At 59.4% G+C, this 25,658-nt stretch overlaps 2 protein-coding genes across 6 annotated transcripts in view; one reads left to right on the forward strand and one right to left on the reverse strand.

The window, feature by feature from the left end:
• Nucleotides 1–13,782, forward strand: part of CRTC1 (CREB regulated transcription coactivator 1) — a 79,624-nt gene extending 65,842 nt beyond the window's left edge. For 2 of the 5 annotated variants that reach the window (XM_041762169.1, XM_041762170.1), the window contains 6 exons: nt 21–173; nt 282–332; nt 2,441–2,545; nt 5,592–5,678; nt 6,291–6,471; nt 8,176–13,782. In XM_041762169.1, the coding sequence (XP_041618103.1) occupies nt 21–173; nt 282–332; nt 2,441–2,545; nt 5,592–5,678; nt 6,291–6,471; nt 8,176–8,387 (789 nt within the window). In that variant the 3' untranslated portion in view covers nt 8,388–13,782. Of the gene's footprint in view, nt 1–20; nt 333–2,440; nt 2,546–5,591; nt 5,679–6,290; nt 6,472–8,175 lie in introns of all 5 variants that reach the window. The other 3 variants (XM_041762165.1, XM_041762167.1, XM_041762168.1) reach the window with 2 other exon arrangements.
• Nucleotides 13,783–14,230: 448 nt separating this feature from the next.
• Nucleotides 14,231–21,880, reverse strand: LOC121495334 (cartilage oligomeric matrix protein). Its single transcript, XM_041762643.1, has 19 exons — nt 21,782–21,880; nt 21,458–21,543; nt 21,037–21,088; nt 20,419–20,588; nt 19,608–19,745; nt 19,252–19,326; nt 18,999–19,157; nt 18,787–18,891; nt 18,592–18,699; nt 18,207–18,366; nt 17,501–17,619; nt 17,233–17,285; nt 16,952–17,133; nt 16,611–16,789; nt 16,457–16,505; nt 15,907–16,103; nt 15,104–15,276; nt 14,510–14,649; nt 14,231–14,421 (listed from the first exon to the last, which is right to left on the reverse strand). The coding sequence occupies exons 1-19, from the start codon at nt 21,858–21,860 to the stop codon at nt 14,375–14,377; spliced, it is 2,271 nt and encodes a 756-aa protein (XP_041618577.1). The 5' UTR covers nt 21,861–21,880; the 3' UTR covers nt 14,231–14,374.
• Between the last annotated feature and the right edge of the window lie 3,778 nt (nt 21,881–25,658).

The raw sequence follows: 25,658 nt of genomic DNA on the forward strand, positions 1-25,658 counted from the left end.
ACACCCTCCTCTTCCCCCAGGCTGTGGCCATGGATGCCCTGTCTCTGGAGCAGCAGCTGCCCTACGCCTTCTTCACCCAGGCAGGCTCCCAGCAGCCACCGCCGCCGCAGCCCCAGCCCCCTCCACCGCCACCGCCCGCATCCCAGCAGCAGCCGCCCCCGCCACCCCCGCAGGTGCCCGTCGGCCTCCCCCCAGGTGGCCCCCTGATGCCAAGTGCCAGCTTGACGCGGGGCCCCCAGCTGCCCCCACTCGCGGTCACGGTACCGTCCTCTCTCCCCCAGTCCCCCCCAGAGAACCCGGGCCAGCCGCCAATGGGGATCGACATTACCTCGGTAAGCCTAGGATGGGGTTTTGTGGGGCCTGGCTGGGGGGCTCATGCAGGAGGATCCAGGGAACTGTGGGAGACCCCCATTGGGCTCCCAAGACCCAAAGACACTCAGGCATCTGACTGAAGCCTCCTCGAGACTCCACTTGAAGGCCAGGGTGGCCAGGGGTCAGAGCTGAGGCAAACACTGCTGGGCTGAGGTCATCCCATGTATAGATGAGGAAGTGGAGACTCCAAGCATAGATCCTTTGCCCCATACTTCACCCAAGACGGGCCACCCTGTATCTGGCTGCCAAGGTTCCCCCATGGCCCCTGCTGTCCAGTACTTCAGCGCTTGCTACTTGCAATGGCTCCCCTGGAGGCGGGGAGGACACAGAGCTCTCAGGGCCTGGAGAACAGATTCTGGGAGCCAGAGATGGAGGGGAACTTGGAGGGGGAGAAGGTATAAAGCCCCCACTGTGGTTCATGCAGTGCACAGTGCCCTGGGCCAAGAGGGACATTCAACCCATGGGACCCCTTTCCTGGGCTCAGGTTAATGGGTGCTTGGTTTGACTTCTATACCCCAAGCCTTCTTGATTAGACTTTTGCCCTGGTGGGAAGGGGGTGATCACAGCTACCTTGGGCCTTATCCAAGGTACGGGGACTATGTTTGGGGTACAGCAAGTCCTCTCCATTCAGCCATTGGCTGCCAACCCCAAAATAAACGTCATCAGAATATCATATGCTCTGCAAAGACGAGGTCCCCCTGAGCTGGGCAGGTGGGTGAATGGAGACCTGTTTCCAAACTTCTCTGACTCCTCATAGGGCAGACCCCAGGGGTACCCCAGACAGGAAAGTGTGCAAGTTTTTTCTTTGTCAGAAACACAGCTGGTGTGGAGGCAGCTCTGATGGTGGAGCCTGCCAGGCTACCTCATTCCCTGACACCCTCCAACAGTGGTGCCTCACTTTTGAGCTGGGCAGACAATGGAGGCACGGGTGTCCGGGCCAGGTGCACAGACATTACCTCCCCAGGCTCTCAGGCCAGTGAGTGTGCTGCCCGGCACCCCCACCAGGGACATCTGGCTCCCTTGGGATTGTAGCCTCTTCTTGAGTATCTGCTAGTACAGGCAGGCAAGAATATCCCTCTGGACATTTTCCTCTTTTCAACTCTGAGAAGCCCCCAGTCAGTCATTGCCAAGTGACTGTGCTGGTACCTCCAAACACTGATACCTTGCTCATTGAGCTCCCATCCCCACCCCCCACCGCCACCCCTCCGGGATAGGCTCAGTCCCTATCCCAGACTACTCAGAACAGACCACTGAGGAAATGGGGGCGATCAAGCATTTATGGGGCCCTGGGCTAGGCATCCAGACCTCAGTAAACAATAGACCCAGAGAAGTCAGACAGTTTGTCCAGAGGCACACAGTAGGTCCTGACTCAGCCCATCTTGGTCCTGGTGAGAAGCTAAGGCCCTCTGTCCTTCAGTTGAGGTTGCTGCCCCTTGGAGGTCTCTGGATAGTGTACCAGTCAGTTTTGTCCCAAGTGATGCCAATGATAGTGATTGCCCAGGACTGGTTATTCTGGGGCGTGCCCCATATGGCCTTTGCTGTTGGTCCCAGCACCCCTCGTGGTGGACAGGATGTGCTAGAGCACAGAGATGGAGCTCAGAGAGCCGAGGGAGCTGCCCAGAGTCGGCAGCAGAAGGCAGCACCTCCCTGCCCCAGCCTTCCATGCCCGCCTGTGTGTGGGTGTGTTTGTTGTATGTACACACATGTGGCTGTGTGCGCATGTATGTGGGCGTGGGTGTGAGTGTGCATTCATGGGGGTTTTCTGAAGCCTGCTGAGTCAAGGTGGACCCCGCCGTCCCCCTCCCACAGCCCTCTGTGTGATTCCGTGAAGCTGAGTTCTCCGACCAATCCCCCCAGCCCTCTGGGTGCTGGGTTTGGAGGCAGGCACCCAAAAGACCCCAGGCTCAGACAGGGCTCAGGGATCCACACCTCTTGCAGATACTCCTGACACTCTGTTCACCTGATGGGTGGTGGGAGGTGTCTTGGGGGGATGCCCAGTGGGGAATGGCCAGTCCCAGGATGCCAGGCCTGGGGCCCCTCGCGCGTCCTGACCTGTCTGTTGTCACAGGCGCCGGCTCTGCAGCAGTACCGTGCTAGTGCCGGCTCCCCGGCTAACCAGTCTCCCACCTCACCTGTCTCCAATCAAGGCTTCTCCCCTGGGAGCTCCCCACAAGTAAGGGACGCCGCCTCCCCTCTCCCAGCACCCTGCACTCCAGCCTTGCTTTGCATCCCCCATGTATCTGTCCCCCATCACCTGTGCCTCATGCCTCATTGCATCCCATCTTGTCCACTCCAACAGGGCAGGGAGAAGGAGGCACTGCCCGCCAGGCCCAGCCCAGAAGCTGCCATGTCCCCACTGTGTCTTTGGGGCCTTTGCAAGAGCCCTGTCTGGAGGTGGTGGGCCCCTCACTCGCATTAGTCACCTTAGTTTTGGCCACACCCTGGCTTCTTGCCCAGCAGCTGGGGACACCTCAGCATGTGGCTCAGAGCATGTGTCAAACAGCCCGTGCACACAGACCCCCTGCACCTGCCCATACGAGACTGCCAGAAGTTGGAGGGGTTCTCCTCCTGCTTTGGGACACAGCTGAGGTGATGGCTGGCCTGTGGTTGGGACCCTGACTCCTCAGATTCTTCTCCCCTCTGCCTCAGGACAGGAAGGCATGTCCTGAAAGGAAGCTCCTCTGAGTGGCACCACAGCTTCTCAGGGGTCTATGTCCCCATCTCAACAGATGAGGAGACTGAGGCTTGCCTCACGCCACAGGCAGGGCTTGACCACATCCATCAGACTTGGGTGTTCCCCCAACACAATTGGACTCCAGTCCCTGGCACACATACATGCATACCTACCCCCATCCAGGTACCTCAGAATTCCCCTTAGCACCACTCACCTGGTGGCTGAATCCTGACTGGAGTATTCCACCAGAGGAGAGGAGGTGCCCACAAAGCTGACATCTGGGCTCGAAATTTCCATACTGCAGAGCCTCCTCAGGACCTTGCCTCTCTGTCCCCAAAATGTCACCAAGCTGAGAGACTCCCAGGAGCTGCTGCGAAAGAGCAGTGCCCCAGGCCCTGAAGCCTCCTTCTTGGCCCCAGGGACAATAGGATTTTCCTTCCCTGCTAAGGAGGGGAGAGAAGCTATTCCACCAGACAGGACCATGCAAGAACAATGTTGGGCTCCCTTGTCCCAGGGGATGTGCCCTGCTGTCCTTACTTCCCCAGTTCTCAGAGGTGCACCCAAATTGGGCCCTGTGTTTTGAGATGGTGGGTATCATGTTCAAGAAGGCTGCCCTCATGGTTCCACCTGCTATATAGGAGGGGCTCTCCTAGGACTCCTCTGCAGTGGCCTGGGGTCCTGCTGGGACCATCACTGTGTAGCTTCCTGCTCCATAGGCAGGTGGGGAGGCATCAGTGAGCTCAGGGCAGGCCAGAGGTCAGCCTGGAGTCTGCAAGCTCTCAATACATCCATGCTAGCTCCCAGCTCTTGTGACTCCCAAAAAATGGCTAGTCTGGTCATGGAGTGTCATGGGATGCTGAGAGATGGGAGAAGGGGTCCAGGCAGGGGAAATGGCAAGTGGGGCCTGTCTCTGGGGCTGGTCCTTGAGTAATGTGCCTTTTTACACAGGCAGCAGGACAGAGATTCAAGGGTGGAGCAGTTGTCCCAGGAGAGATTTGCCAAGACCAAAGGGGGTTCATCCATCCTAGACAAAAAGTGTGTTGCTGTCTCGTCAAGCCCATGTCTGTGTGTTGGTCTGTCCATCCAGTCACTGGGTGCTGCAAAGGAGGCTGGCAGCTCAAGCAGCCATGAGGTCAGGGCTGTCAGGTTGTCTGTACTCAACCAGACATGGGCTTAAGATGACCGAGAGACTCACTTGGGGGGCAGACCGTGCCGGGTGGAGGCCGGGTGGCTTCACACTGCAGCTGCGTCCCCAGGTTGCATTCAGTGGTCCTGTGGGCCTGGGCCTCCCCTCCTCTCCCCAGCCTACCCAGCCTCAAGTGGACGTTGTTATCTGGTCTGTACCGTGGGCCTTAAGCAGCTGGCCTTCGGTACTATGTGCTGTGTTCCTCCCTTCCATTTTGAGCGGACCTTTCTTCAAACTCATGGCAGCCTCACAAAAGAAGTCTTAGCCTAGGTCCCCTGCTTGTGACAGGCCTCTTTGATGCCAAGGCCATGGGGATAGAAACATATCCCAGAACAGACCTGCTTCCTCTTTTGTGGGGAAACCTAGCCACAACCTTGCAGCCCCATTTTCCAAAACTGAAGCTGACTATATTGAGGGCAAAGGTGACATTTTTGCCAAATTGGCTGTTTTTCTGCTCTCAGCCTACTCACCAAGGAGGAAACAGACTTGGGTCTGGGCTGTGGTTGTGTTTCCTGAGGCCTGGTGCCTCATGTGAGCTCTGGCCACACACTGGCTGCCCCTCCTCCCTCCCACGTCCCACCAGGCTCCATTCTGCCATTTCTCTCTGGCAGGGGCTCCAAGCTCCTTTTCTTGGCATCTCTACTGCCTGTGAGGGTCCCTAGTCCCCTGCTCTTCTCCCAGGAGCAGACCTGGCCCCCAGCTGGCCTTAGAGGAGCAGGAGATTGGGCTCCCTGCCCACCCATGGGCCCTGGGGTCCCCCAGGCAGGCAGCCATGGGCAGGTAGCTTTCTGTGTGCCTGTCCTGTGCTTGCTCAGCTGGCATCTGGCTCTGTGCACCCATCCTGTCCACATGTATATGGACTGCCACCATGTCCCATGTCTCCCTGGGGGCCTTACAAGGGTCATCAAGTGCACTTCCCATGCTGAAATTCAGAGCACCCCACGCACACACCTTGGCCCCAGTCAATGCTTTCCTCTGGAACCTGTCAGGGGGGTTTCTTGATCCCTTTGGCCCCCTTGTCTTCTGTCTGATGGAGACATGATTCACTCATACCTGAGCTCAAGTAGAGGAGATGGTAGAAGGTGCTTTGGGGGATATTGGGGTACAGAGGCCCCCCAGGAGCAGGTAGTGAAAAGAAACATCCTGGGATTGGGGGGGGCACTCCTCCATCCTGGAAGGTGTGGACTGTCCCAGGAGGCCTGAGATAGATGCTCAACCTACTTTATCCTGAGCATCTTCCCCGGGGGGTTTCAGGGCCTCCCTATGGGTACAACCAGCCTGTGGGAGATACCGTGCCCCAGCAGTCCCTGACCTGGTCTTGGGGACCGTGATGACAGCAGGCCTCTTTTCTGTCTGCAGCACTCCTCCACCTTGGGCAGCGTGTTTGGGGACTCGTACTATGAGCAGCAGATGGCGGCCAGGCAGGCCAATGCTCTGTCCCACCAGGTGAGCGGGTGCCCGGGTCACAGCGCCCACAGCAGACGCTTACCCGGACCCCGCCCGCCCCTCGGGCGTGAGCTTCGCTCCTAAGGCTCCCTCCTGTCCCAGGCCTTGGATAGGGGTGGCTTGGCTTTGTCTCCTCAGGCACCTGTGCCTGGCCCACAGAATAAGGCCAACGGCAGAGGGGTAGGGAGGGTGGGCAGTGAACACTGACAGGGACAGGCAGTGGCTATAGCATTGGCACCTCAGCGTGGGCTGTGCATGTGGGTTTGCTGGGAGGTGGAGCTGGCTTTGTGTAGAGGTCAGGGTCAAGGGCATGTGGGCATGAGTAGGGTTGGCTTCTTCCTGGAGCAGGTCACTCACCCATCCATCCTTCCATCAATCCATCCATCCAGCAAAGCCCTGAAGGGGCCGTGTGTGGACACGCCTGGGCAGGTTCAGAGAGGGAGGAGGGGGAGACCTTAGGGTAAGAGTCTCATATTCAACAGCGCCCTCAGTATCTGAGTACAGGCGCTGGGCTTGTTGCAGAGGAGTTGGTCCCAGTTGCTGCAGGACAAGCCAGCCAGCAATAGCCAGGGGCTCAGCAGGGCCAGCCTCATGCTGTGTGCTTCCCCCCAGCTGGAGCAGTTCAACATGATGGAGAATGCCATCAGCTCCAGCAGCCTGTACAGCCCGGGCTCGACACTCAACTACTCACAGGCGGCCATGATGGGCCTCACAGGCAGCCATGGGAGCCTGCCAGACACGCAGCAGCTTGGCTACCCCAGCCATAGCAGCATCCCCAACATCATCCTCACAGGTGAGGCCACCTGGCCGTGGCATCCTGGATGGGCTTCTTGGGCAGAGTGCCTCCATGGGGCCTGGCAGCTTCAAGAGGCCTTGTTCTCAGGGGAGATGGTGCTCATCCCCTGCAGGATGAGTCGTATTAAGACTGGTTCAAAGAAGGCCAGACCCCACCAACTTTGACTTGTTGCTGGGCTCTGGAATAGGCCCCGGGGGACACACTGGACCCTGGACCAGGCTTCTTGTGCCCCATGGTCAGAGCAAGAAGAGGACAGAGCCAGTCACTCACCCCGCCCTGCTTCTGCTACCCAGGTCCCTGAACCCCATTAGCTGAGTATAATGGTGACTAGGGGGTGAGCCCTGCTTGCTAGGGCTTGTCACATGCAGCCAGCATACATGCAACCACTCACACACACTGCAGTGAGAATCCCCAGACAGCCTAAGCACAGCACCCAGACGTCTAGGGACATGCATAGCACATATGTAAGTCCCTGCTCCATGTAGCATGGAACCCAGACCCTTTGCTGCCTCTGCCCTATCCTGTAGATTCTGGGTTTTATTGAAAGAAAGCGATTTCCTTACAAGCCAGGACTGTCTCAGGATTAAGATTGACACCCCCTCGTGGTCCCACTAACATCTCCAGGATGGAGAAGACGCCTGTGCCCAGAAGCGCCCCCCGACCACGACATGTAGTGCTTCCTCCCTACCTGAGGGGTGTGAGCATCAGTCTGCAATAGATGCTTTGGGGGCAGTAGCTTCAAATGCACAAGAAAACTTAGGCCCCTCTGCCCCCCCAAAGCCTAGAAAGCCCAGGGCTTTTTTTTTTTTTTTTAAGATTTTTATTTTTTGGAGATCCCTGGGTGGCTCAGCAGTTTAGTGCCGCCTGCCTTCAGCCCAGGGTGTGATCCTGAGGACCCAAGATTGAGTCCCACATCGGGCTCCCTGCATGGAGCCTGCTTCTCCCTCTGCCTGTGTCTCTGTCTCTCTCACTCTGTGTGTCTCTCATAAATAAATAAATAAAATCTTTAAAAATTCATGAGAGACACAGGCAGAGGGAGAAGCAGGCTCCATGCGGGAAGCCCAATATGGGACTCGATCCCTGGGACTCCAGGATCACGCCCTGAGCTGAAGGCAGATACCCAACCGCTGAGCCACTCAGGAGTCCCAAGACCAGGATTTTTATGCCCTTGTCTCATATTGAGAAACTAAGGCCTAAGGTCTCACTGCAAGTGGAAGAAAGAGTCCAGGTTTGAACCTGGGTCTCGCAGGGCGGCGGTGGGGGGGAAATCACACCCCAGCTTGCTTCTCAGTGATGCACATAGAGGAAATATCCTGGTAGAGCAGGAGAGGCCCTTGCCCCTTCCCGCTCACACTGAATGTTTGTGACATAGGTGTTAGCCCAGGGCTTCCCAGCCTTGGACTGCTAATACATGGAGCTGGACCTTTCCCTGGGTTGGTGGGACAATCCTGTGCATTCTGAGGTGCTGAGCAGCCTCCCTGGTCTCCACCCACCCGATGCTAGCAGCATTCCCTCTTCAGTCAGGACAACTAAACATGTCCCTAGACATTTGCCAGTTCTTGGCAAACCCCCAGGTCAGCACCCCTGGTGTGGCCCAAGCCCCTCTTCCCTGAGCATTTTAAGGGGGGCTTGGAGGCACAGGACCTGAGAACAGGGAGCCAGGGCCACACTGAGACTTTTGTCCTGTGCCCTCCCCTCCAGTGACGGGAGAGTCCCCTCCCAGCCTCTCTAAAGAACTGACCAGCACACTGGCCGGAGTCGGTGACGTCAGCTTCGACTCCGACAACCAGTTCCCCCTGGATGAACTCAAGATTGACCCCCTGACCCTGGACGGACTGCACATGCTCAACGACCCTGACATGGTCCTGGCCGACCCGGCCACCGAGGACACCTTCCGGATGGACCGTCTGTGAGCTGCACATCTGGCACATCGCCGCCCAGCCCCCGGCTCCATCACCCCGCCGGTCAGTGGTCCCGACGGCGTCTCCCTGAGCCCAGGGACGGCCGCGCTCCGTCCTTCGCAAACGGCCGAGCTTGTGATTCTGAGCTTGCAATGCCGCCAAGCGCCCCCTGCCCACCCGCCCGCCCTCAGCTGTCCACCTCCCTCGGGAGGCCGCGTGTCACCCCCGCGGATCCTCCCTGCGCGTGCTCTCTCGCCCCCCACCCTGGGCCATGAGCCGTCCCCCTGTAAAATGCGGAAAGCATGTTGGGCAGGGCCGCCGGCCTGGAGGGGGCGCTGTGGTCCATGGCGGCGGTGGGCTGAGGTGCATTTTCCGACTGTTGTCCAGCTCTCACTGCCTTCCTTCGTTCCTGGCCCCCCCTACCCGCCCGCCACCCCCAGCCCAAGGTTAGGTAGCGAGCCAGCCCCACCCTGCCAAAGGGAGAAGGTGCCAGAGAGAGGGGCAGACACAAAGTGAAATAAACACTATTTTGACTGCTGTCTTTTATATTTCTGAGCACATTCAGAGAATGCTAGAATCCGTCCCATGGAGGTAGACTACAAGGTGTGAACAGAGCATGCAAAGCAGCTAAATCTTCCCGGGACCCATGCTCCCGCTTTGCCCACCCCCAGCCAGATCCCTCTATGGCCACCTTTGCCCTGAAAGTGAAGCCCCTGGCCAGGATGAAGGGGCCTGCCAGGGCTTGCATGTGGAGGCAAGGATTATTTCTGGGGGTTGTTTTCATCTCTCAACTTGTTTTCATCTTTTCTTCTCTGTACCGTGGTCACTGTTACTGTTATTTAAAGAATGGGGTGGGGAGGGGGTGGCCAGGGTATTTTTGTTGTGTTTTTGTTTATTTGTTTCTTTTGGTTTGTATTTACACTTTTGTTGTAGATGAGTAGCTGACTCCTTCAATCCAATACTTGCCTGAGAGCATGTTTTTATTCCAGAAATCCCATGTTATATATTTTTTAAGCTAACTGGAAGCGATCTGCTGCCTGCCGGGTCTGAGCTGTGTCTCTGGCCATTTTAGCTAAGGCGCACGTTATCTCTAAATGGAAGGGCTGAGTGAGGGCAGGTTGGGCCTGCTAGGGTCTCTGGCAGAAGCTCCAAGTGGCCGGAGGTGCCTCCACTCCAGCCATGTGGCAGACTCCCAGGAAGGAGCCACGGCTTTTATTAAGGGTCTCTCGAAGATCCACCTCTGCCTGGCCACCCTCAAGGTGCCTGCCGGTCCTCAGGGAGGACTAGTCCCAGACCCCGAGGCTGGCAGCAGCTGCAGCCCCTGTGCCCTAACACCCCCCCCCCCACCCCGTGATGAGGCTGCCCTCTCCCCCAACCCCACCCCCGAGAACCTGCTGACATTTGTCCTCTCCAGCCACCCCTTTCATGGCTCCTCCTGGCAGGGCTGGATTCGGAGGCAAAGAGCAGAGTGTGTTGTAGTGGCAGCTTTCCAAGTGCTTTTTGAAGTGGCTCTGGAGGCTGAGGTGACCATCTGGGCTTGGCCGCCATGCTGGGGGCTGTCCATGTGCCCCCCAGGGCCTGGGGGTAAAGTGGCAGGGGTGTCTTTGTTTTCTGTCTGCTGCTCTGAGGTGGAAACTTCTGTCTCATCCCTTCAAAGCTGGATCTCGAGCTCTCGCTGGCTCGTTGGCCTGCAGGCTGGGCTGGCACCTTCTGCTCGGTGCATAATTTATCTGTGGTGTTGCAGCCACTGCCTCTAGGTCTTGAGAGCCCTTGGCTCCGTCCTTGTGGGAGCCAGAATTGATCCCAGCGACATCCCTCCCTCTCGTTCCCGGGCCAGGCTGTTAGCACATGGCCAAGCGTCTGGGCGGCGACAGGTGCAAGAAGGCTCCTTCCTCAGTCATTTGGCCCCTGCTGCCCTCATGTGGGCTTGGGGACATGGGGTCAGTCCGTCCCAGTCGAGGGCCCAGCCTCTTATTGAGGCAGGGGCTGGGAGCAAAGAGAATTTTTTTTTTTTTTAAAGAAAAACTACATGTACATAGAAGAGTTTGATTATCATTAGACTTGTGTGTAGAACTTTTTAAAAAAATGGCCTTAATAAAATTACAAGCAACCTTCCTGGATGCAATTTTCAAACAAGGCATCGGGGACCCTGTGAAGGAGCCTCGTCAGCCCATCCTTCCTTCCTGTCTGCTTGGCGCCCAGTCCTCAGTGCAGATGGGCAGGAGAGGGAGGGCCTCCACCCCCTGCGGCCTATGTCCCACATCCCTTGGGCCAGGGGCACAGGTGACATTGTATTTACATGGCCACTTTGGCCCATGACGGGCATAGGTGCAGTTTGCCTAGGGAGGGGGTCCCAGCCAGGAGCCAGTGGCCAGATGTCCCTGTGTCCCCAAAGGGTTCACACTCCTGCCTGGGCCTGGTCAGGCCTCCTGAGGTCTGCAACGGGGGATTGTGCTTATTTCTTAAATATTGCTTCTCTACTAAATATTCTTGAATTGCCAAGATTTCCTGAAACAGGACAGCCTAAGGGAACCAGCCCTTTGTGATGTGAAAATACTGTGATTTTAGGCGAGCTGCGCCATGAGGGGTGGGCCGGGGCCCCTGAATTTTGTATATAGACCCGCCGCCTGTGTGCTCGCTTGCTCACTCGCTCGTTCGGGACAGGCCTGGAATGCTCAGCCCACGTGAAGTCAGAGGCCAAGCCAGTCTGTCCCCCCGCCACTGCCCCCCCAGTGCTCCCAATCTCAGTCTTCTTAGCTGTGTGAACTTCTGCCCCGGGAACAAGCAAGTATGTTCCCGCCTGCCTCAGTTTACCCTCTGTTCCCCAGCCCCCAAGACAGTTTATTACCCCCAGGGACACTTGTGGCCCAAAGTAGAGCCTGGGATCAGCCCCTCACTGTGTTCTCCAGAGAAGAGGGCTTATGCCCCTGTCCCCTCAACACGTACCCATCAAAGTCACCCTCCACAGTGTCCAGGGCTGATGTGGGGGAGGAGAAGGGGTCTTGTCAGACTTGTGTTCCCTGTCACAGGTACCCATGCCAACCTCCATCCCCACTGAGTCCTTCCAGGGGGAAGGTAGGCAGCGCTCTTCAGGGCGTCCTGCAGCGGCCTCCCTGTTCTCACATACCCTGCTTCCTCCCGGCACTGTACTGGGCAGGAAGGGCTGGGGGTGGCCTGCCCTTTGGGGCAAGGGGTTCTGAACACTCAGTGGAAAGCTCAGGAGGCAGATTGACCTTTCAGCAAACGTTAGAGGCCCACAGCTAACGGCATCCAAAAACTGTTTGCGCTCCCCTGTGGGGGCCAAGCCAGAGCAAAATTACGGTGGGTCCCGTCTGCCCAGCCATTGCGGTCCATAGGACTCCCTGGGAACAGCCAGGCCTAAGGGAAGGACAGCCGTGTGTGTTTGTGGCCCTTGCCACAGCAGCACCTCCAAATAGACCTCCCTGCTGGCTTCTGAGCCACCCGCCTGCCCCAGGGGTATGCATTAAGGGCAGGGGTCCTGCCTTTGCAGCTGCGTTCTGATCTTGTCTATTTCTGGGGTTTGGAGGTTGGGAAGAAGGGTTCTGTGTGTGGCCTGATTTCTTTGGGTGGCTGCGCTCCCTGGAGGCTGCCTAGCCAGGTGGGCCCTGTTGTGAGGCCCATGTGTCATAGTGGAGCAGGCAAGGCTGGATGTCAGACACCATGAGACCCCCACACGGAGGGTGAGAAGGCTCTATGTCCATTCCTATGTCTAGGGGTGGGTGTACGGTTTGCAGGTTGTATGCCAGGTGCTAGCTGCAGCCTGGTCAGGCAGGACGGGAGCAGGTGCAGGTCTGTGGGGGAGCTGGGTGGGGCTCAGGCAGCAGGGGCTGCCTTCCCCCACATCCGGCATCCTGGACCTGAAAAGCCCCTATGAGGGGCTGTCCTTCGAGAGGCCCTCAGGGGAGCTGAGCCCCCCTCCCCAGACCTCCACATCTCAGCCAACCCTGAGCTGGTTCAAATATCCTTCCAAACTCCCACCCCCAACTGGATTCTGGGTTTTCTGCATTCCCAAAGAAGCATCCCCACTCCTGGGTACAGGCTGGGTGTGGTAAGGCCTGGTAGTATTAGGGGGCCCTCACCCCCTACCCTGGTCCTGACAAAGCAGCAGCAGCAGCACCCATCACCCTCCCTGGGTTCTCATAGAACCGTGGTTAAGAGGCCACAGTATTTACAGTGTGAGGGTAGGGTGTGGGGGCTGCAAGGTCGAGGGTACCCAGTGCCCCTGGACTTGTCCTGTCACTGCTTGTGGGTGCTCCAAGTAAGGGAGCTGTGGCCACCTGAGCCCTTCCCACTTGGCTTGCAGAGCTCCAGGGGTGTGGGGAATGCATGTTTCCCCCACTGCTGGAGGCCTGCCTAGGTATGGGGGCATCCGGATTTGTCGCTGCTCCTTTCTCCTTGGAACCTGGGCCCCCACCTCCTGGGAGTCTCACGGTGTGTGACTGGGGGTTCCTGGAACATTCCCCTATCAGGCCCTGCCCAGCCTGCACTGTCTCAGTCCATGGTTTCTCTTGGCCTTTGGCCTCCAGGGTTCCTGGTTGGGTGGGGTTCAGGCACCTCTATAACCCTCCGTGTGCCACAGGGAACTGGCCACAGACATGTTCTCTCCAAAGTGGCCACTCCCCAGGAGGGAGGTGAGGTGACCTGCCCCCACCCAGGCCTGGGCGCTAGGGTACCTCAGAGGTATGGGGGGGTGGCAACTGGAAAAAGATCCTTGTGACCCGGGCCTCAGTTTCCCTCCTATCACTGGCTCAGACCCATGGGTCTTGAGCCCTTAAGCTTCCCTGGCAGGGTCAGGAGTAAGGGCTGAATGTCAGAGTGATGCTGGCTCCAGACAGTTCCCTCTGCCTTCTGTCCTCTTGGCCAGCCCTCAGTACCCTGTCCCAAGATGCCAGGGACACTTGGTACATCCCGGGAGTGGTGTTACCCCCATCTCGCAGGTTTCTGGAGTTTGGGGGCAGTTGATGCCCAACCCATCCAGCCCATCACTTCTGACCTCTTGCCCACTTGGGATAGGTGGACACAGCCGTGGCCTTTGCCACCAGGCCCTGAGAAGGGGGGCTTTGGCAGCCAAGGTCCACTGACCCCACTGTGCCCCGCCATAGAAAACTGCCCCCCTGGGCGGCACCACTGATATATGCAAACCTGCTGGTCCGAGCCCTGCTCCGCCTTTGTTCCTCTGTCCCCAGGCTGGCTCTGCCCCCCTCCCCAGCATGTACACTCTGCTGTGGATGTCCCGTGGGCCGTGGGTTGGGTGCCCATGGCGGGTGGGGGCGGGCGGCTCAGGGCGCACTCGGCCGGCCCCTGCCCATCCTCTCTGGCGTGGACGCTTTTGTCTTTGTACCTTTGCATCCTTTGTAATGAAACATAATAAAAATCCAATGTTTTCGTCTCTGCCTCCTCCCCTTTTTTCCTGCGCCTCCCCCCACACTGGGGATGAAACATGGACCTAGTAAGGTATACCTGGTGGGAGCCACACATAGGTGCCACACACACACACACACACACACACACGAATATGGGCACACTGGCATGAGCCCTTCACCCCCACCCCTGGCCAGCTAGTTGGGCCTGTCTGGAAGGGGAAGGACCCACCCCCTCCAGGATCCTGGGGCAGGCACTCAGTGGTGGGGATCCAGGCCTGAGACCTCACGTAGATAGGGTGCAGCAGCAGGCCTAAGGCCTCCCATATCGGGGTTGGACACTCCTAGTCAGGCTGCTGGGCCCTAGCCAGTCAGGAGGGGTGTCAGCAGCAAGCTGAGTTTGGGGTCCCTGCTCAGCCCTCCCTCAGAGGCCCCACCCCCAATCTCTCTGCAGTAGAGACCACAGCCAGCCACTCCACCACACACACTTTATTTTGTCCTTTCTGAGCCCCTCTAGTGCAGCTACCTCTTGGAGCCAGGTGCCAAGTTCCCTGCTTGTCGCAGTGAGGGTAGCCACGATGGTGGCCATCTTCCAGCAATGGGTCCCCACCCCCATCCCTAGGCCTGCAGAAGCCTCTGAGTCTCGTAGTCCTCTGGTATGGTGTCTGGGGAGAAAGGGCAAGCAGGTGAGTTGGGGTGAGTCTGGGTGGGATGAACTCCCCACCCTCCTTGGCAGATGCTCACTCCCCTCACCATTGCACCGGTAGCGCAGATTGGCCCAGATGATGTTCTCTTGAGAGAAGCAAAAGACCCCCAGGCGGCCACCCCGCATGGTTGTGTCCAGGACCACGTTGCTGTCGGCCACCAGCTCAGGACCCTCGTAGAAACGCACTCTATGAAGAGGATAGGACAGTGAGGCAGGGCCCTGGGCTAAGCTCTCCCCTCTGAGACTTTGGCGTCTGCCCTGGAAGATGGGTTCCCCCCCCCTCCTATCTGGGAGTGGGGGCCATGTCCCCCCCACCGCCTGGACCACACTCAGGGCAGGTAGGGCTTCTGACCTGTGTGAGAGGATGGACACAGCAGGTGCTAACCAGAGTGCCCGGACTTTCTGGCAGTGCAGAGTGGGGACTGAGAAACAGGGAGCTAGTGGGACCCTACCTTCTATGTGAGGACCTGCTGTGTCCTGGGTCCCAGGAGGAGTGTCATGTCCCAGAGCCAAACATAGTTCATTCTAATTGCCCACATCATTTCCATTTTACAGATAAGGGGACTGAGGCCCCCTGAATCTCTAGGAGCCAGGACAGAGCAAGGAACTCCTGGTCCATTGGCAAGGGATGAGATCCCGACCTGATGTAGCCCACTTGGGGCCGATGCTGCAGGAACCAGCGGTAGGATGTCTTGTCCTTCCAACCCACATTGCGGGGGTCCTTCCACAGCAGCCGCACCTGTGATGCTGTGTCCCCTGTGTGCCAGAGTGCATTCCGCAGCTGCTCCCCGGGGCCTGTGGAGGACTTCACAGCCTACCGAGCCCAGGGACAGAGGAACAGGGTCAGAGACTGCACAGGCTACTGGAGCCCCAGAACCCTGCATTGTGGGACAGGTGGGGAGCCGTACGTCTTGGCAGTGGGGGGTGGGTGGTTAGGGTGCCTGGATGGGAAACCTGCAAGGAAGCCTTCTTAGGGGTCATGTGGAGATTTGCAGGTGGGATATTGGGGGCAGGGATGGTCCGGGATCTCATTAGAGTATTTGGGAGTCCATGGACAGGTTTGGGGTCTGAGAGGATTTGGAGGGGGTCTGCAAGAGGATTTAGAGACCTCTAGAAAGTTTTGGGTGTCCATGGGATAAGAGGATTGGGGAGTTTGCTGCAGCGTTTCAGTGACATACTAGGGCCCACAGATCCTGCAGTACAATTTGGAACCTGAAGGAAAGTTTAGTGTTCCATAAGAAGGTTTTGGGGCCCAAAGGAAGATTGGGGGCCTGGGAGGAGTGTTTGAGGGCCTGTGGGAATCCAAAGGGGGGTGGTTGGGAGGACTTTGAGGTCTGTAGCTTGATGCTGGGGACAGGGCTGTAAAGGTTTTGGGAGTCCGTGGAAGGATTTGGGGCTTTCTAGAGAGCACAAAGACTGAGAGGTCAGGTAGGGCCACAGACACCTTGAGCTGAATGCCAGGTTCAGCTACCGCCCTGAAGGGATTCGCCTGCCAGTATGTCTGCTCCATCTGTTTCCACATAACCACGTAGAAGCTGGAGCTGTCCTGGTAGCCAAAAATGAAGCCAGCATAGTCATCATCGGTGACTGTGTTCACGTGGAACGTGCCTTCGAAGTCCACGCCGTTGAAGGCCGTGTAACCTGGGGGAAGGAGGGTACCAGTGGGGTTCCAGGACGCTATCCCTACCCCCACCGGTGGCCCTGGTGCGTCCAACCCCGCCCCCGTGGCTTCGGAGTCCAGCTTGCGGCCTAGCCCCAGATCCCCACCCACAGACCCGCCCCATCCCCACCGCCGAAGGCATGACCACGCCCCTGAGTCGGCCGACAGCCTCGACAGCCTCCAGAGCCACGCTGCCACGCTCCTTCAGAGTCCAGAACAGTCCAGCCGCTGACCCCAGACCCAAGCTGGCTCTGCGGTTCCTGCGTTCAGACCCGCCGCTGGCCACGCCCCCTATCTGGTTGGCTGCACCGCCTAGCCCCTCTCGTTGTCTCACCCACAGCCAGGCCAGGGTCGCTGTTCATGGTCTGCACGATCTCCATACCCTGACAGGAAAAAGGGCTTCAGGAGGGCCACGTGGGCCCTCGGTTCCCCCGCCCCCAGCTTCAGACCCGTTCCCACCACCTTCTGCCTTGGGCCCTGGCCCCAACCTGGTTGAGCACCACCCAGTTGGGATCAATCTGCGCGTCGCCCTCGGGGTCCAGTACGACAGTCTGGAAGGCCCGGAAGTCGGTGAGGGTGACCTCGGCATTCTCCGGACACACATCGATCTTGTCCACCACCTTGTCCGCGTCGAAGTCGCCCTGGCACGCATCGCCCACACCGTCCCCTGAGAGACATAGGCGGTGGGGTCAGCGCCAACATCGCTCAAGGCCTAGTCATGCCCACACCTGCTGTCGGTCCCGCCCACACCACGTCCCAGCCCCGCCCATAACTGCCAAGGTTGCCACACCAGCCTCAATCCCACCACAGGCCCCATCCCCTGCCTTACGGTCTACATCTTCCTGGTTTGGGTTGGGCACAAGACGACAGTTGTCCCGACTGTCGGGGACTCCGTCATTGTCATCGTCGTCATCGCAGGCATCACCCTGGCCATCGTGGTCTGAGTCCTGCTGGGCACTATTCGGTACTGTAGGGCAGTTGTCCCGTGAGTCCTGGTGCCCATCCCCATCCCTAGAATTGGTGAGTGGGACACAGAGTGAGATTTCCCAGAGTGCTGGGTCGGAGCCTCCCACCCTCAGTCCCCACTCCCACCCCACATGGCCTCCTTACTGGTCTTGGTCGCTGTCACAAGCGTCTCCCACAAAGTCGTGGTCTACATCCCTCTGGGGAGGGTGGATGCAGGAGTCCGAAATCAGGGCAGGGAAATTCACAAGCCTCCCACCCACACCCAGTTCCAGAGCCAAGGTCATCCTGACCCCCATGGGACACCCCCACCATGCTTAGACTGGATTTCAGTCTTCTTAACTAGACTAGAGTCTAGACTAGTCTAGAGTTCACCTCAGGGATCTAACCCAGCTGGTGTGTAGCCCGCTCTCACCTGGTCTGCGTTGCTTTTCTGGGGACAGTTGTCACAGGCATCTCCTACACCGTCACCATCACTGTCCTTCTGGTCTGAGTTGGGTACCCTTGGGCAGTTGTCCACCGTATTTCGGATCCCTGCAAGAAGTAGGGGGACAGCAAGGATTCCAAGATGGGGGAGGGGCAAGGCTGACTTCAGCAAGGCAGCTGCAAACCTGGGGCTAGCCTGGGACAGAGTCCCACGCCTCTCCTGGCTCCCAGTAGCTACAAAGTTAAATCAAGTGCTCCTTTACCGGCCCAAGCTTCAGAGACGTAATGAATGGACGATGGGTGAGGGGACTGGCTGTCATCTCACAAGCAAAGCTCAGGGGGACCCTCCGCTGGCACTGTGAATGCACCACCCTACATGTCTGCCCAGGTATAAAATGGGCACCTTCCTGGCCTTAAACTCCAGATTCACGTCTGTTCTCCTACTTACTACTCCCTGCAGCATCTGACACAGGGCCCACGTTCCCCGCCCCCCTCCAAATGTTCCTGCCTTTTACCTTCTGCGCCCTTTCCCATCTTGCGTTTTTCTGCCCGCCAGAACACAGTCTATGGTCGTCCCCAGAGCCCAGGGGGAGCTCGCCCACTGCGGCTTCCAAAATTAGGCGAGCTCCGCCCTCAGGCAAGCCCCACCCCTCCGTGCCGGTTCCCTCTCTTCTTCCCCCTGCTTCAGCGCTCACGGTCGCCGTCGATGTCGTCGTCGCAGGCGTCGCCTTTGCCGTCCTGATCTGTGTCCTTCTGGTCGTCGTTCTTCTGGGACCGGCAGTTGTCGCAAGCATCACCCCACTTGTCGCCGTCCGCATTGCGTTGGTCTGGGTTCCGCACCAGCTTACAGTTGTCCTGGGGGACAGGGCCGGTTAAGGGGGCGGCGGGGGCGGGGGGGGGGGGAACCAGGCCCGGAGGGGCAAATGTCACTCCCTAGACCAGCCCACCTCCGAGACCCTGTCTCCTCCGCAGAGCCACCCTCATCCTTCCCGGACCCCCGAGTCCACATCCTCTGAGGCCACTTCCCTCACCCAAGCCACATCCCACCCAGCCTTGCCTAGGATCCGACGTAGGCCCCACCTGCTCGTTGAGGACCCCGTCCCCATCAGCATCCGGGTCGCAGGCGTCTCCGATGCCGTCGCGATCCACGTCCTCTTGCCCTGAGTTGGGCACCGTCACACAGTTGTCCTAGGGGCGGGCACAGCGGGCGTGAGGGGCGTGGCCAGCGAGCCCCGCCCATCGCCGTCCCGAGCCCGCCCTTCAGACCCCGCCCACCTTGCGGCACTGGCGTTCTGAGCAGCGGAGCTTCTCGTCGGGGAAGCCGTCCAAATCCGTGTCGCGGCCGCAGAGGAGCCCGTTGCCTGCCCAGCCAACGGCGCACTGCGGGTGGGGAAGCGAGTTGGCGCCCCGGCGTGATCGCCACCCATCCCAGCCCACCTCACCCCTCCAGACCCAGGCCACGCCCCTCCCTGCTCGCCCGCACTCACCACGCACGATCGCGAGCCGTCGCGTTCCAGGATGCAGTCGGCCTTCTCGTGGCACGGGCTGGGCGTGCCGTCGGGGCAGAAGCGCTGCGAGCGCCGCTGGCAGCCAGACGCCTGGTCGCCCACGAAGCCGGGCTGGCAAGGGCCGCACTGGAAGGAGCCCTGGGCCGGGGCCGTGGGCAGTGAGCTTGGGCTGCCTGCCGCTTCGCACCCACCCCCAGTGTCTCCATCCTTCCCCACTCCTCCCGGGCCTTACCCGGGTGTTGACGCACACGGAGTTGGGGACGCAGTTATGCTGCCCGGTCTCACACTCGTTAATGTCCGTGCAAACCTGGATGGCAGGGGGCGCAGAGGTCACTGCTCACACGCACAAACCCCCAGACCTCCCACCGGGTTCACGTCCCCTCTGTATCCTACCTCTCCCCTACATTCCTCCTCCAACCTCAGCCATCCTAATGAGGACCCTTACTCTGTCCATCCCCCAGGCCGCGGTCCCCACCCCTTCCCGCTGGAGCGAGGTAGGAAATTGGCCGCAAGGCTGGAGGACCAGTTTATTGAACAAAATGAGTCCCCCCCATTCCCTCCTGGCGCCCACCCCTCCATGGCCCTCACCTGCTTGTTGGCCTTGGCGAAGGCCAGCCCCACGCCCTCGTGGGCGGGGCCGCTGTACCCCGGCGGGCAAGCCTCGCAGCGGAAGCCGGGTTTGGTGTTGATGCAGCGGACGCGGGGGAAGCAGGGATGGGCGTTGCACTGGGGGAGGAAGGGCCACGGAGAGTCAGAGGATCCGGGAGGTGGGCCCCCTCGAGAGCGGCGCCTCAGGATTTGGGGGGCTTGAGCTTAGAAAATTCAAGCCATTAGCCAGCACTTGGGGGGGTGCTGCCTTGTGGGGCAGAGGCCACCATCCCAGGGGTGAGACACGACTTTGCCTTGATCCGGCCAGGGGAGCGACCTGGCGGAGAGGGGGGCGAGCTGGGAGTGGCGCGGGCTGGTTGTTCAAGGGCGGGGTGAGGAGTTGCGAGGGCGGGCGTCCCCAGCAGAGGGAGGGAGTGGTCGTCGGGGCGTGCGTGCCCGGCGGTGGAAGGGTCTTACGGGCGGGGGCCTCGTGGTGGTAGGAGGGTCGCTGGGGCTTGTGAGCCCCGGAGGTGAGGAGGGTCTTTGGGCAGGGCCACTCCAGGCGGTAGGAGAGTGGTCGGGGCGGGCGTCACTGGCTACGGAAGGGGTTGGCGGGACCGGCGTCCCTGGTGGTGAGGGAAGTGGTCGGGGTGGGTGCCCCCCGCCGGTAAGGTGGTCTGGACGTACGCCCCCAGAGATGAAGGGGTCCTCCGGGTGAGTGCCCTCATCGGGGGAGGAGATTGTTGGGAAGGTGGGTAGTCGTGGGGGCAGGCGTTAGGGGGATCGTCGGGGTGGAGGGGGGCGAGCGCACCTCGTTGACGTCGACGCAGTGCGAGCCATTGCCGGTGAAGCCCGCGGGGCAGGGGCCACAGCGCGCGCCGCTTGCGGTCTGAGTGCAGACCACGCCGGGGTAGCAGAAGCCGGGCGCGCACTGGGATAGGGGCCGCACGCTCAGCCCCGGGGTGCGCGCGGGCTGCATCCCTGCGGGGAGTGCAGGAGGGCTGCTCAGGGCCCCGCCCCGGGGGCAGAGTCTACCCCGACCACGTCCCTTCCTGGGGCCGCCCCTGCGGGCGTGGCGAGATCCCGGGCTTTCAGCCCCCGCCCCGCCCCGCCCCGCGCTCCCCGGCCGTCAGGTTTCCTCTGTATCTCCGTGCCCGTCCGTCTCCGGCTTCTCCCTCAGCGTCTCCGCATCTCCCTGCATCCCTCGCACGGCCTCTGCTTCTCCTCGCGTGTCCGCCGTCTCCCTTCCCATAGTCTCTGTCTCCCCTCCTTCGTCTCTCTCCATCCCTCATCCAATCTCTCCATCTCTGTCAGCCTCCTCTCCTCCTGTCTCTTCCTCCTCGTCTTTCCTCCGCCGTCTCTGTCTCTGTCTCCCCATCTCTTCTCGAGCTCCCGCCTGCCGCGGCTCTGCCGCCCCAGCTGCGCTCACCGCACGCGTCGCACTCCATCACTGTGTTTTTCAGAAACGTGATCTCCTTGACCTGCGGTGCAAGGGGACGGGGTGTAGTCGGCGCGGACCTATCCGTCTCTTCCTCCCTTGGGTCCCCCTCCCCTCCCTCAGACTCCTTCCAACACCCCCGTCCCCTCCCTCCCTCCCGACTCCCTATCCTCCCAGCCCCTCCCCTCCTTCCCTGGGACTTCCTTTTCTCCCTTACAGACCCCTGCCTTCTCTCGCCGAACCTTCTACTCCTGGAACTCCCCCTTCCCTCTTTTCTTTAACTTCCTCCCCGGATCTGGTACCCAGAACCCTCTCCCTCTCCACCGGGACCTCCTCCCATCCTCCTTCCCCCTCCTCTTCCAGGCCTCTCTCCGCGCCCCCGCACTCCCTGTCTCCCCACCCTGGCCCGCACCTGCTGCCGCAGCAGCTCCCGCACATCCTGCAGCGCCGCGTTGGTCTCCTGAAGTTCCCGAAGCATCTGCGGTCCTAGATCTGCACCTGCGCCGACAGGGGGCGCTGATGGGGCTTCGGGGTTTGGGGACCCCCAACCCCAGTGCTCACGGAGCCTCGGCGGGGACCCGGGACGCCCTCCGTTCCTCTGCCCTGCTGCCTGCTTTCTCCGTCCTGCACGTCCCGGCGAACAGTCCCGGGCCCCTAGGAGCCGCGACCCTAGGCCCCATGGGTCCTCCGGTGTGGTAGGGGATCGAGGCCACGCGTGGGGGAAGGGTCGGCTTACCTAGTGGTATCTGGCCCTGACCCGACACGCCCAGGGCGGCCAGGGTGAGCAGGAGAACGCAGGCGGCGGCAGGAACCATGGCGGCGGCGGGGAGCTGGACTGCAGCTCGCTCTCTGCTGCCCACGAGGCCCGCGGGGCCTATTTATCCGGGAGGGCGCAGCCGGCTCCGGGACGGCCCACCCGCGGCCCTGCCCAGCGCCCAGCCGCAAGGTAAACAGATGGCGCTGGCCTCTGCGTTCAAGGCCCCGCCCGGTGTTGCCGAACCTGGACATGAGGGGGGAAACTGAGTCACGGGGGAAACTGAATGTAGAGGTCGGTGGGGCGGGTTATCAGGTGTGATCACCCTCCAGCCCTCTTACAGCCGTATTTACTGCATGACCGCTGTATGCCAAGGATGGGACATAGCTGAGTGCGAGGCGATCCCCATGGCGGCTCCCCTCAACTCACATTTGGGGAAACAAAATCAAGAGAGGCTAAAGGTTAGGGCCTCCACCCCCCGCTCTGCTTCAGTCAGGCTGACTGGCCCTCCACTCCTTACTCAGCTGCTTCAAAATGGGGCGAATGATGTCCTTCTGTGCCTCAGTTTCCTCCCCTGCACAATGGCGGTAATAAGTACCATTGTTAATGGTTATCATTATTACAGGAAAATGGGGCTCAAGTGAGAGCAGAGACTCTCAGTTTCCCTGCCCAGGTCTAGAGAGCTGTAAGTGGCTCTGGGAAGAGATTTATGGTCTTCTCTCTCCCTGGTTCACTGGCTAGTGATTGGGGGGGGGGGGGTGCAGCCTGGCTGGGAGCCCAGTCAGTTTCCCAATCTGTGTAGTGGGCTGTGTGGGAGCCCATCCTCAGCAGGGGAGTGCACAAATTAAAGAGCTCCAGCTGGAGGAGATCTGTGGGGGGTGGCCAGGGCTTCTGTTAGTGGAGACTTCGCCATACCTTCCGAGCTCTGCTCCAGCTGCTGTGGGAACAGCTTGTAATAAAAATAAAAATTACTGCTAATCAGGAAAACCGTCCCTCCCAGCCCAGCCTTGCTCCTGAGCTACAAAACACCTCAACTTTCTGGAGTTAACCCTCTCCACCCCACCCTCCAAGTGCTTGAAGCCTCTATTGTACAGATCAGGAAACTAAGGCCCAGAAAGGGGAAGTGGCTAGCCTAAAGCCACTGCAAGGGGCATGAGTGAAGTCAGAGTAGGGTCATAGCCAGATCTGTTCTCTTGGGAGGCTGCAGAGAAGTCACTGAGGGTTTCCTGGAGGAGGTGGAAGGAAAGCCTGAAGGAAAGAAAGGACTCACATCAGCAGGGGAAAGGTGAGAATTCCAATTCCAGCAGAATTATGGCTTGGAGGTGGGGAAATTTCAGACACATTTATTTATTCCACAAATACGCATTGAGCACCTACTGTATATCATGTCGTAGGCTGGACTCCTGACATAGGATGAAGAAGCCAGACTGGACTCCTCCCTCCACAGGAGCCCAGGTGGGTGGGGAGGAGGCTGCATAATCATGCAAAGGGGCCAGAGCCGGTGGGAGCTCCAGTGAAGGTACCTGGCATAGCCTGGGGTTAGGGTGGGGAATCTGGGTAGGCTCCTCAGAGGAGGAGAGAACACTAAACTGTGACCAGGAAGCTGAGGAGGACATGGCCAGGCAAAAAGATGGTAATAGGCATTCCAGGTAGAGGTACAGAATACGCAAAGGCCCTGAGACAGAAATGAGCCTGGTTTGTTAGAAGGAATGATCTCAGGATGGAGAGATGTTGGGGCTCAGGAGATGTGGTACCAGTAGTGCGGAGCTCTGGCTGCCTTCTAGGGCAATAGGGAGCCACAGAGGGTGAGTGAGAAGGCTGGGAGCCTGGTGGGGAGGTTGGGTGGGAGAAGTCAGCCCCAACCTGGGCATTTCTAGTGAAGCCTGTGCCTTGAGAGTGCCCACCTTGCCTGCTGCCTGTGGCCGGGCCATGAGCTCACCTCCTGTTTTCCTTGGCATCCACCGTACGTGGGGGCCGTTCCCGGCTGGCACTGGAATTCTTGGGAAAACCACAACTCCAGCAGAGCCTGTGGGCTTGTGTGTACCTCATGCTGCTGAGACAAGGGCGCATGGAAGTCAGGCCCCTGCCACAGGCTGGGCACGAGGCTGGAACTTGGATGCACGTGCCCTTGTTCATGGCCAGGCCATGGGGGAGATGCAAGGAAGGGCATCCAAACAGGGGGAATGGCAAAGGCAGAGATCCTGAGGATGTCTCAGTTTGCAGAGCAGACAACAGAGGCCCAGACGAGCATTCTAGTTTCATGCTCCTGCCTCCTGGATCTCACCAACCCTGAAATCCTCTTTCCAGGCAGTGACTCCTCTCGTGCACACCACACCATTCTCACGTTACAGAATAACTTACTCTAGGTGTCTTTCCGGGTCTTTGCAGCTACTGTTCCCCATCACCCCAAATACCTTCTTTCATCCTTCAAGTCCAGGCTCTATTGCTTCTTCTTCCATGAAGCCCTCTGTGCTCTTCCTGGGCCAGGCTCAGGGGCTGGTGGCTCTCCGGGACCCCTAGCAGAATACTCCTGGCAGAGAAGGTTGGAATGGCCTGACTCCGGGAACTGGGATGGTCTATGTTTTGTTCTCTCACAGCTTGGGGATCCCTCAGTGCAGAGTGAGAAGAGGCTGCTGAGCTGTGAGGGTACCTCCTAGGATTAGCATATCACTTCTAATTCCTTGTCATTAACATAACATCATTACTGTTAATAGGAGTAATACCTGCCCCCACTGTACTTTAGGACAGACTTGGAGGCCACATGGTCTAGGTTCAAATGTTGGCTGGACACAGCCTTGCTGTGTGATTTAGGGCAAGTTGCTTGACCTCTCTGTGCCCCAGTTTCCTCACTTGTAAAATGGAGGTGATCATTGTTGAGACAACTGAATGAGCTAACCTGTGCCGGATGTCTGGCTCCAGTATTAGCCTTGCTATGCAATAGGGAACTTATACACTGTGTCACTTACAACTCAGATTGCCCTTATTCACATTTTCCTTAGAGAGGAGACGAGACAGCTCGAGGTCATACAGCAGGAATTAGAACTGGGGAAGGCGGGAGCTTGAAGGCCTTTACACTTCCCCCCACCATTGCCCTTGGCCCCGGAATCCAGACAAGAAATGCTGGCCCAGGCCCCTCATTAGCTGTGAAGATCCTGCTGCCCAGGACCTCCTGGCCTGAGCCTCTGGCTGGCGCCCCAGCCAGCTCCCCTTCCCATCACACCAGACCCGGTGGTTCCGGGACCCTGGCCAGGCTGGGGCAGAGGGGCTGGTGCTTGTGTGATGGGGCCCCCGGGCCCTTCCTGGCAGGGGTTTGCTGGGCCAGGAGACATGTGGGCGCCCCCAGCTTACCCAGCCGCCTCTCCTCGTGAATCCAGAGGGAAAGTATGTCGGGAAGGCAGCTGCCCTGCCCTGGGCGGGCCCAGCCACAGGCCCAGGGTCTGGGGAATTCATCAGGGCAGTGAGGGAGGCCACTTGGCCACGGCTGCATCCATAGCTGACAGCCTGACCCAGCCTGCCTCAGACGGCCCCACTGGACCCATCTCTCCAGAAGGATCAAGTAGTTGGGGGTGGGGGAGTGGGTGCCAGGGTGCCACCCGGCACTGGGGTCAGGCACACCTCCCTCTGACTTGCACTGGAAACTTTAAGAAGCCCTGCCTACACTCCCACTTTCCATCTGCCCCAACTCTGTCCCCATTCTGCCCCAGGTTCTCAGAAAGGTGCTGATAAAGAAAGGAGACAACAGGGATCCCTGGGTGGCGCAGCGGTTTGGCGCCTGCCTTTGGCCCAGGGCGCGATCCTGGAGACCCGGGATCGAATCCCACATCAGGCTCCCGGTGCATGGAGCCTGCTTCTCCCTCCG

Source organism: Vulpes lagopus, chromosome 7 (assembly GCF_018345385.1).
Source record: "Vulpes lagopus strain Blue_001 chromosome 7, ASM1834538v1, whole genome shotgun sequence".
Taxonomy (NCBI): Eukaryota; Metazoa; Chordata; class Mammalia; order Carnivora; family Canidae; genus Vulpes; species Vulpes lagopus.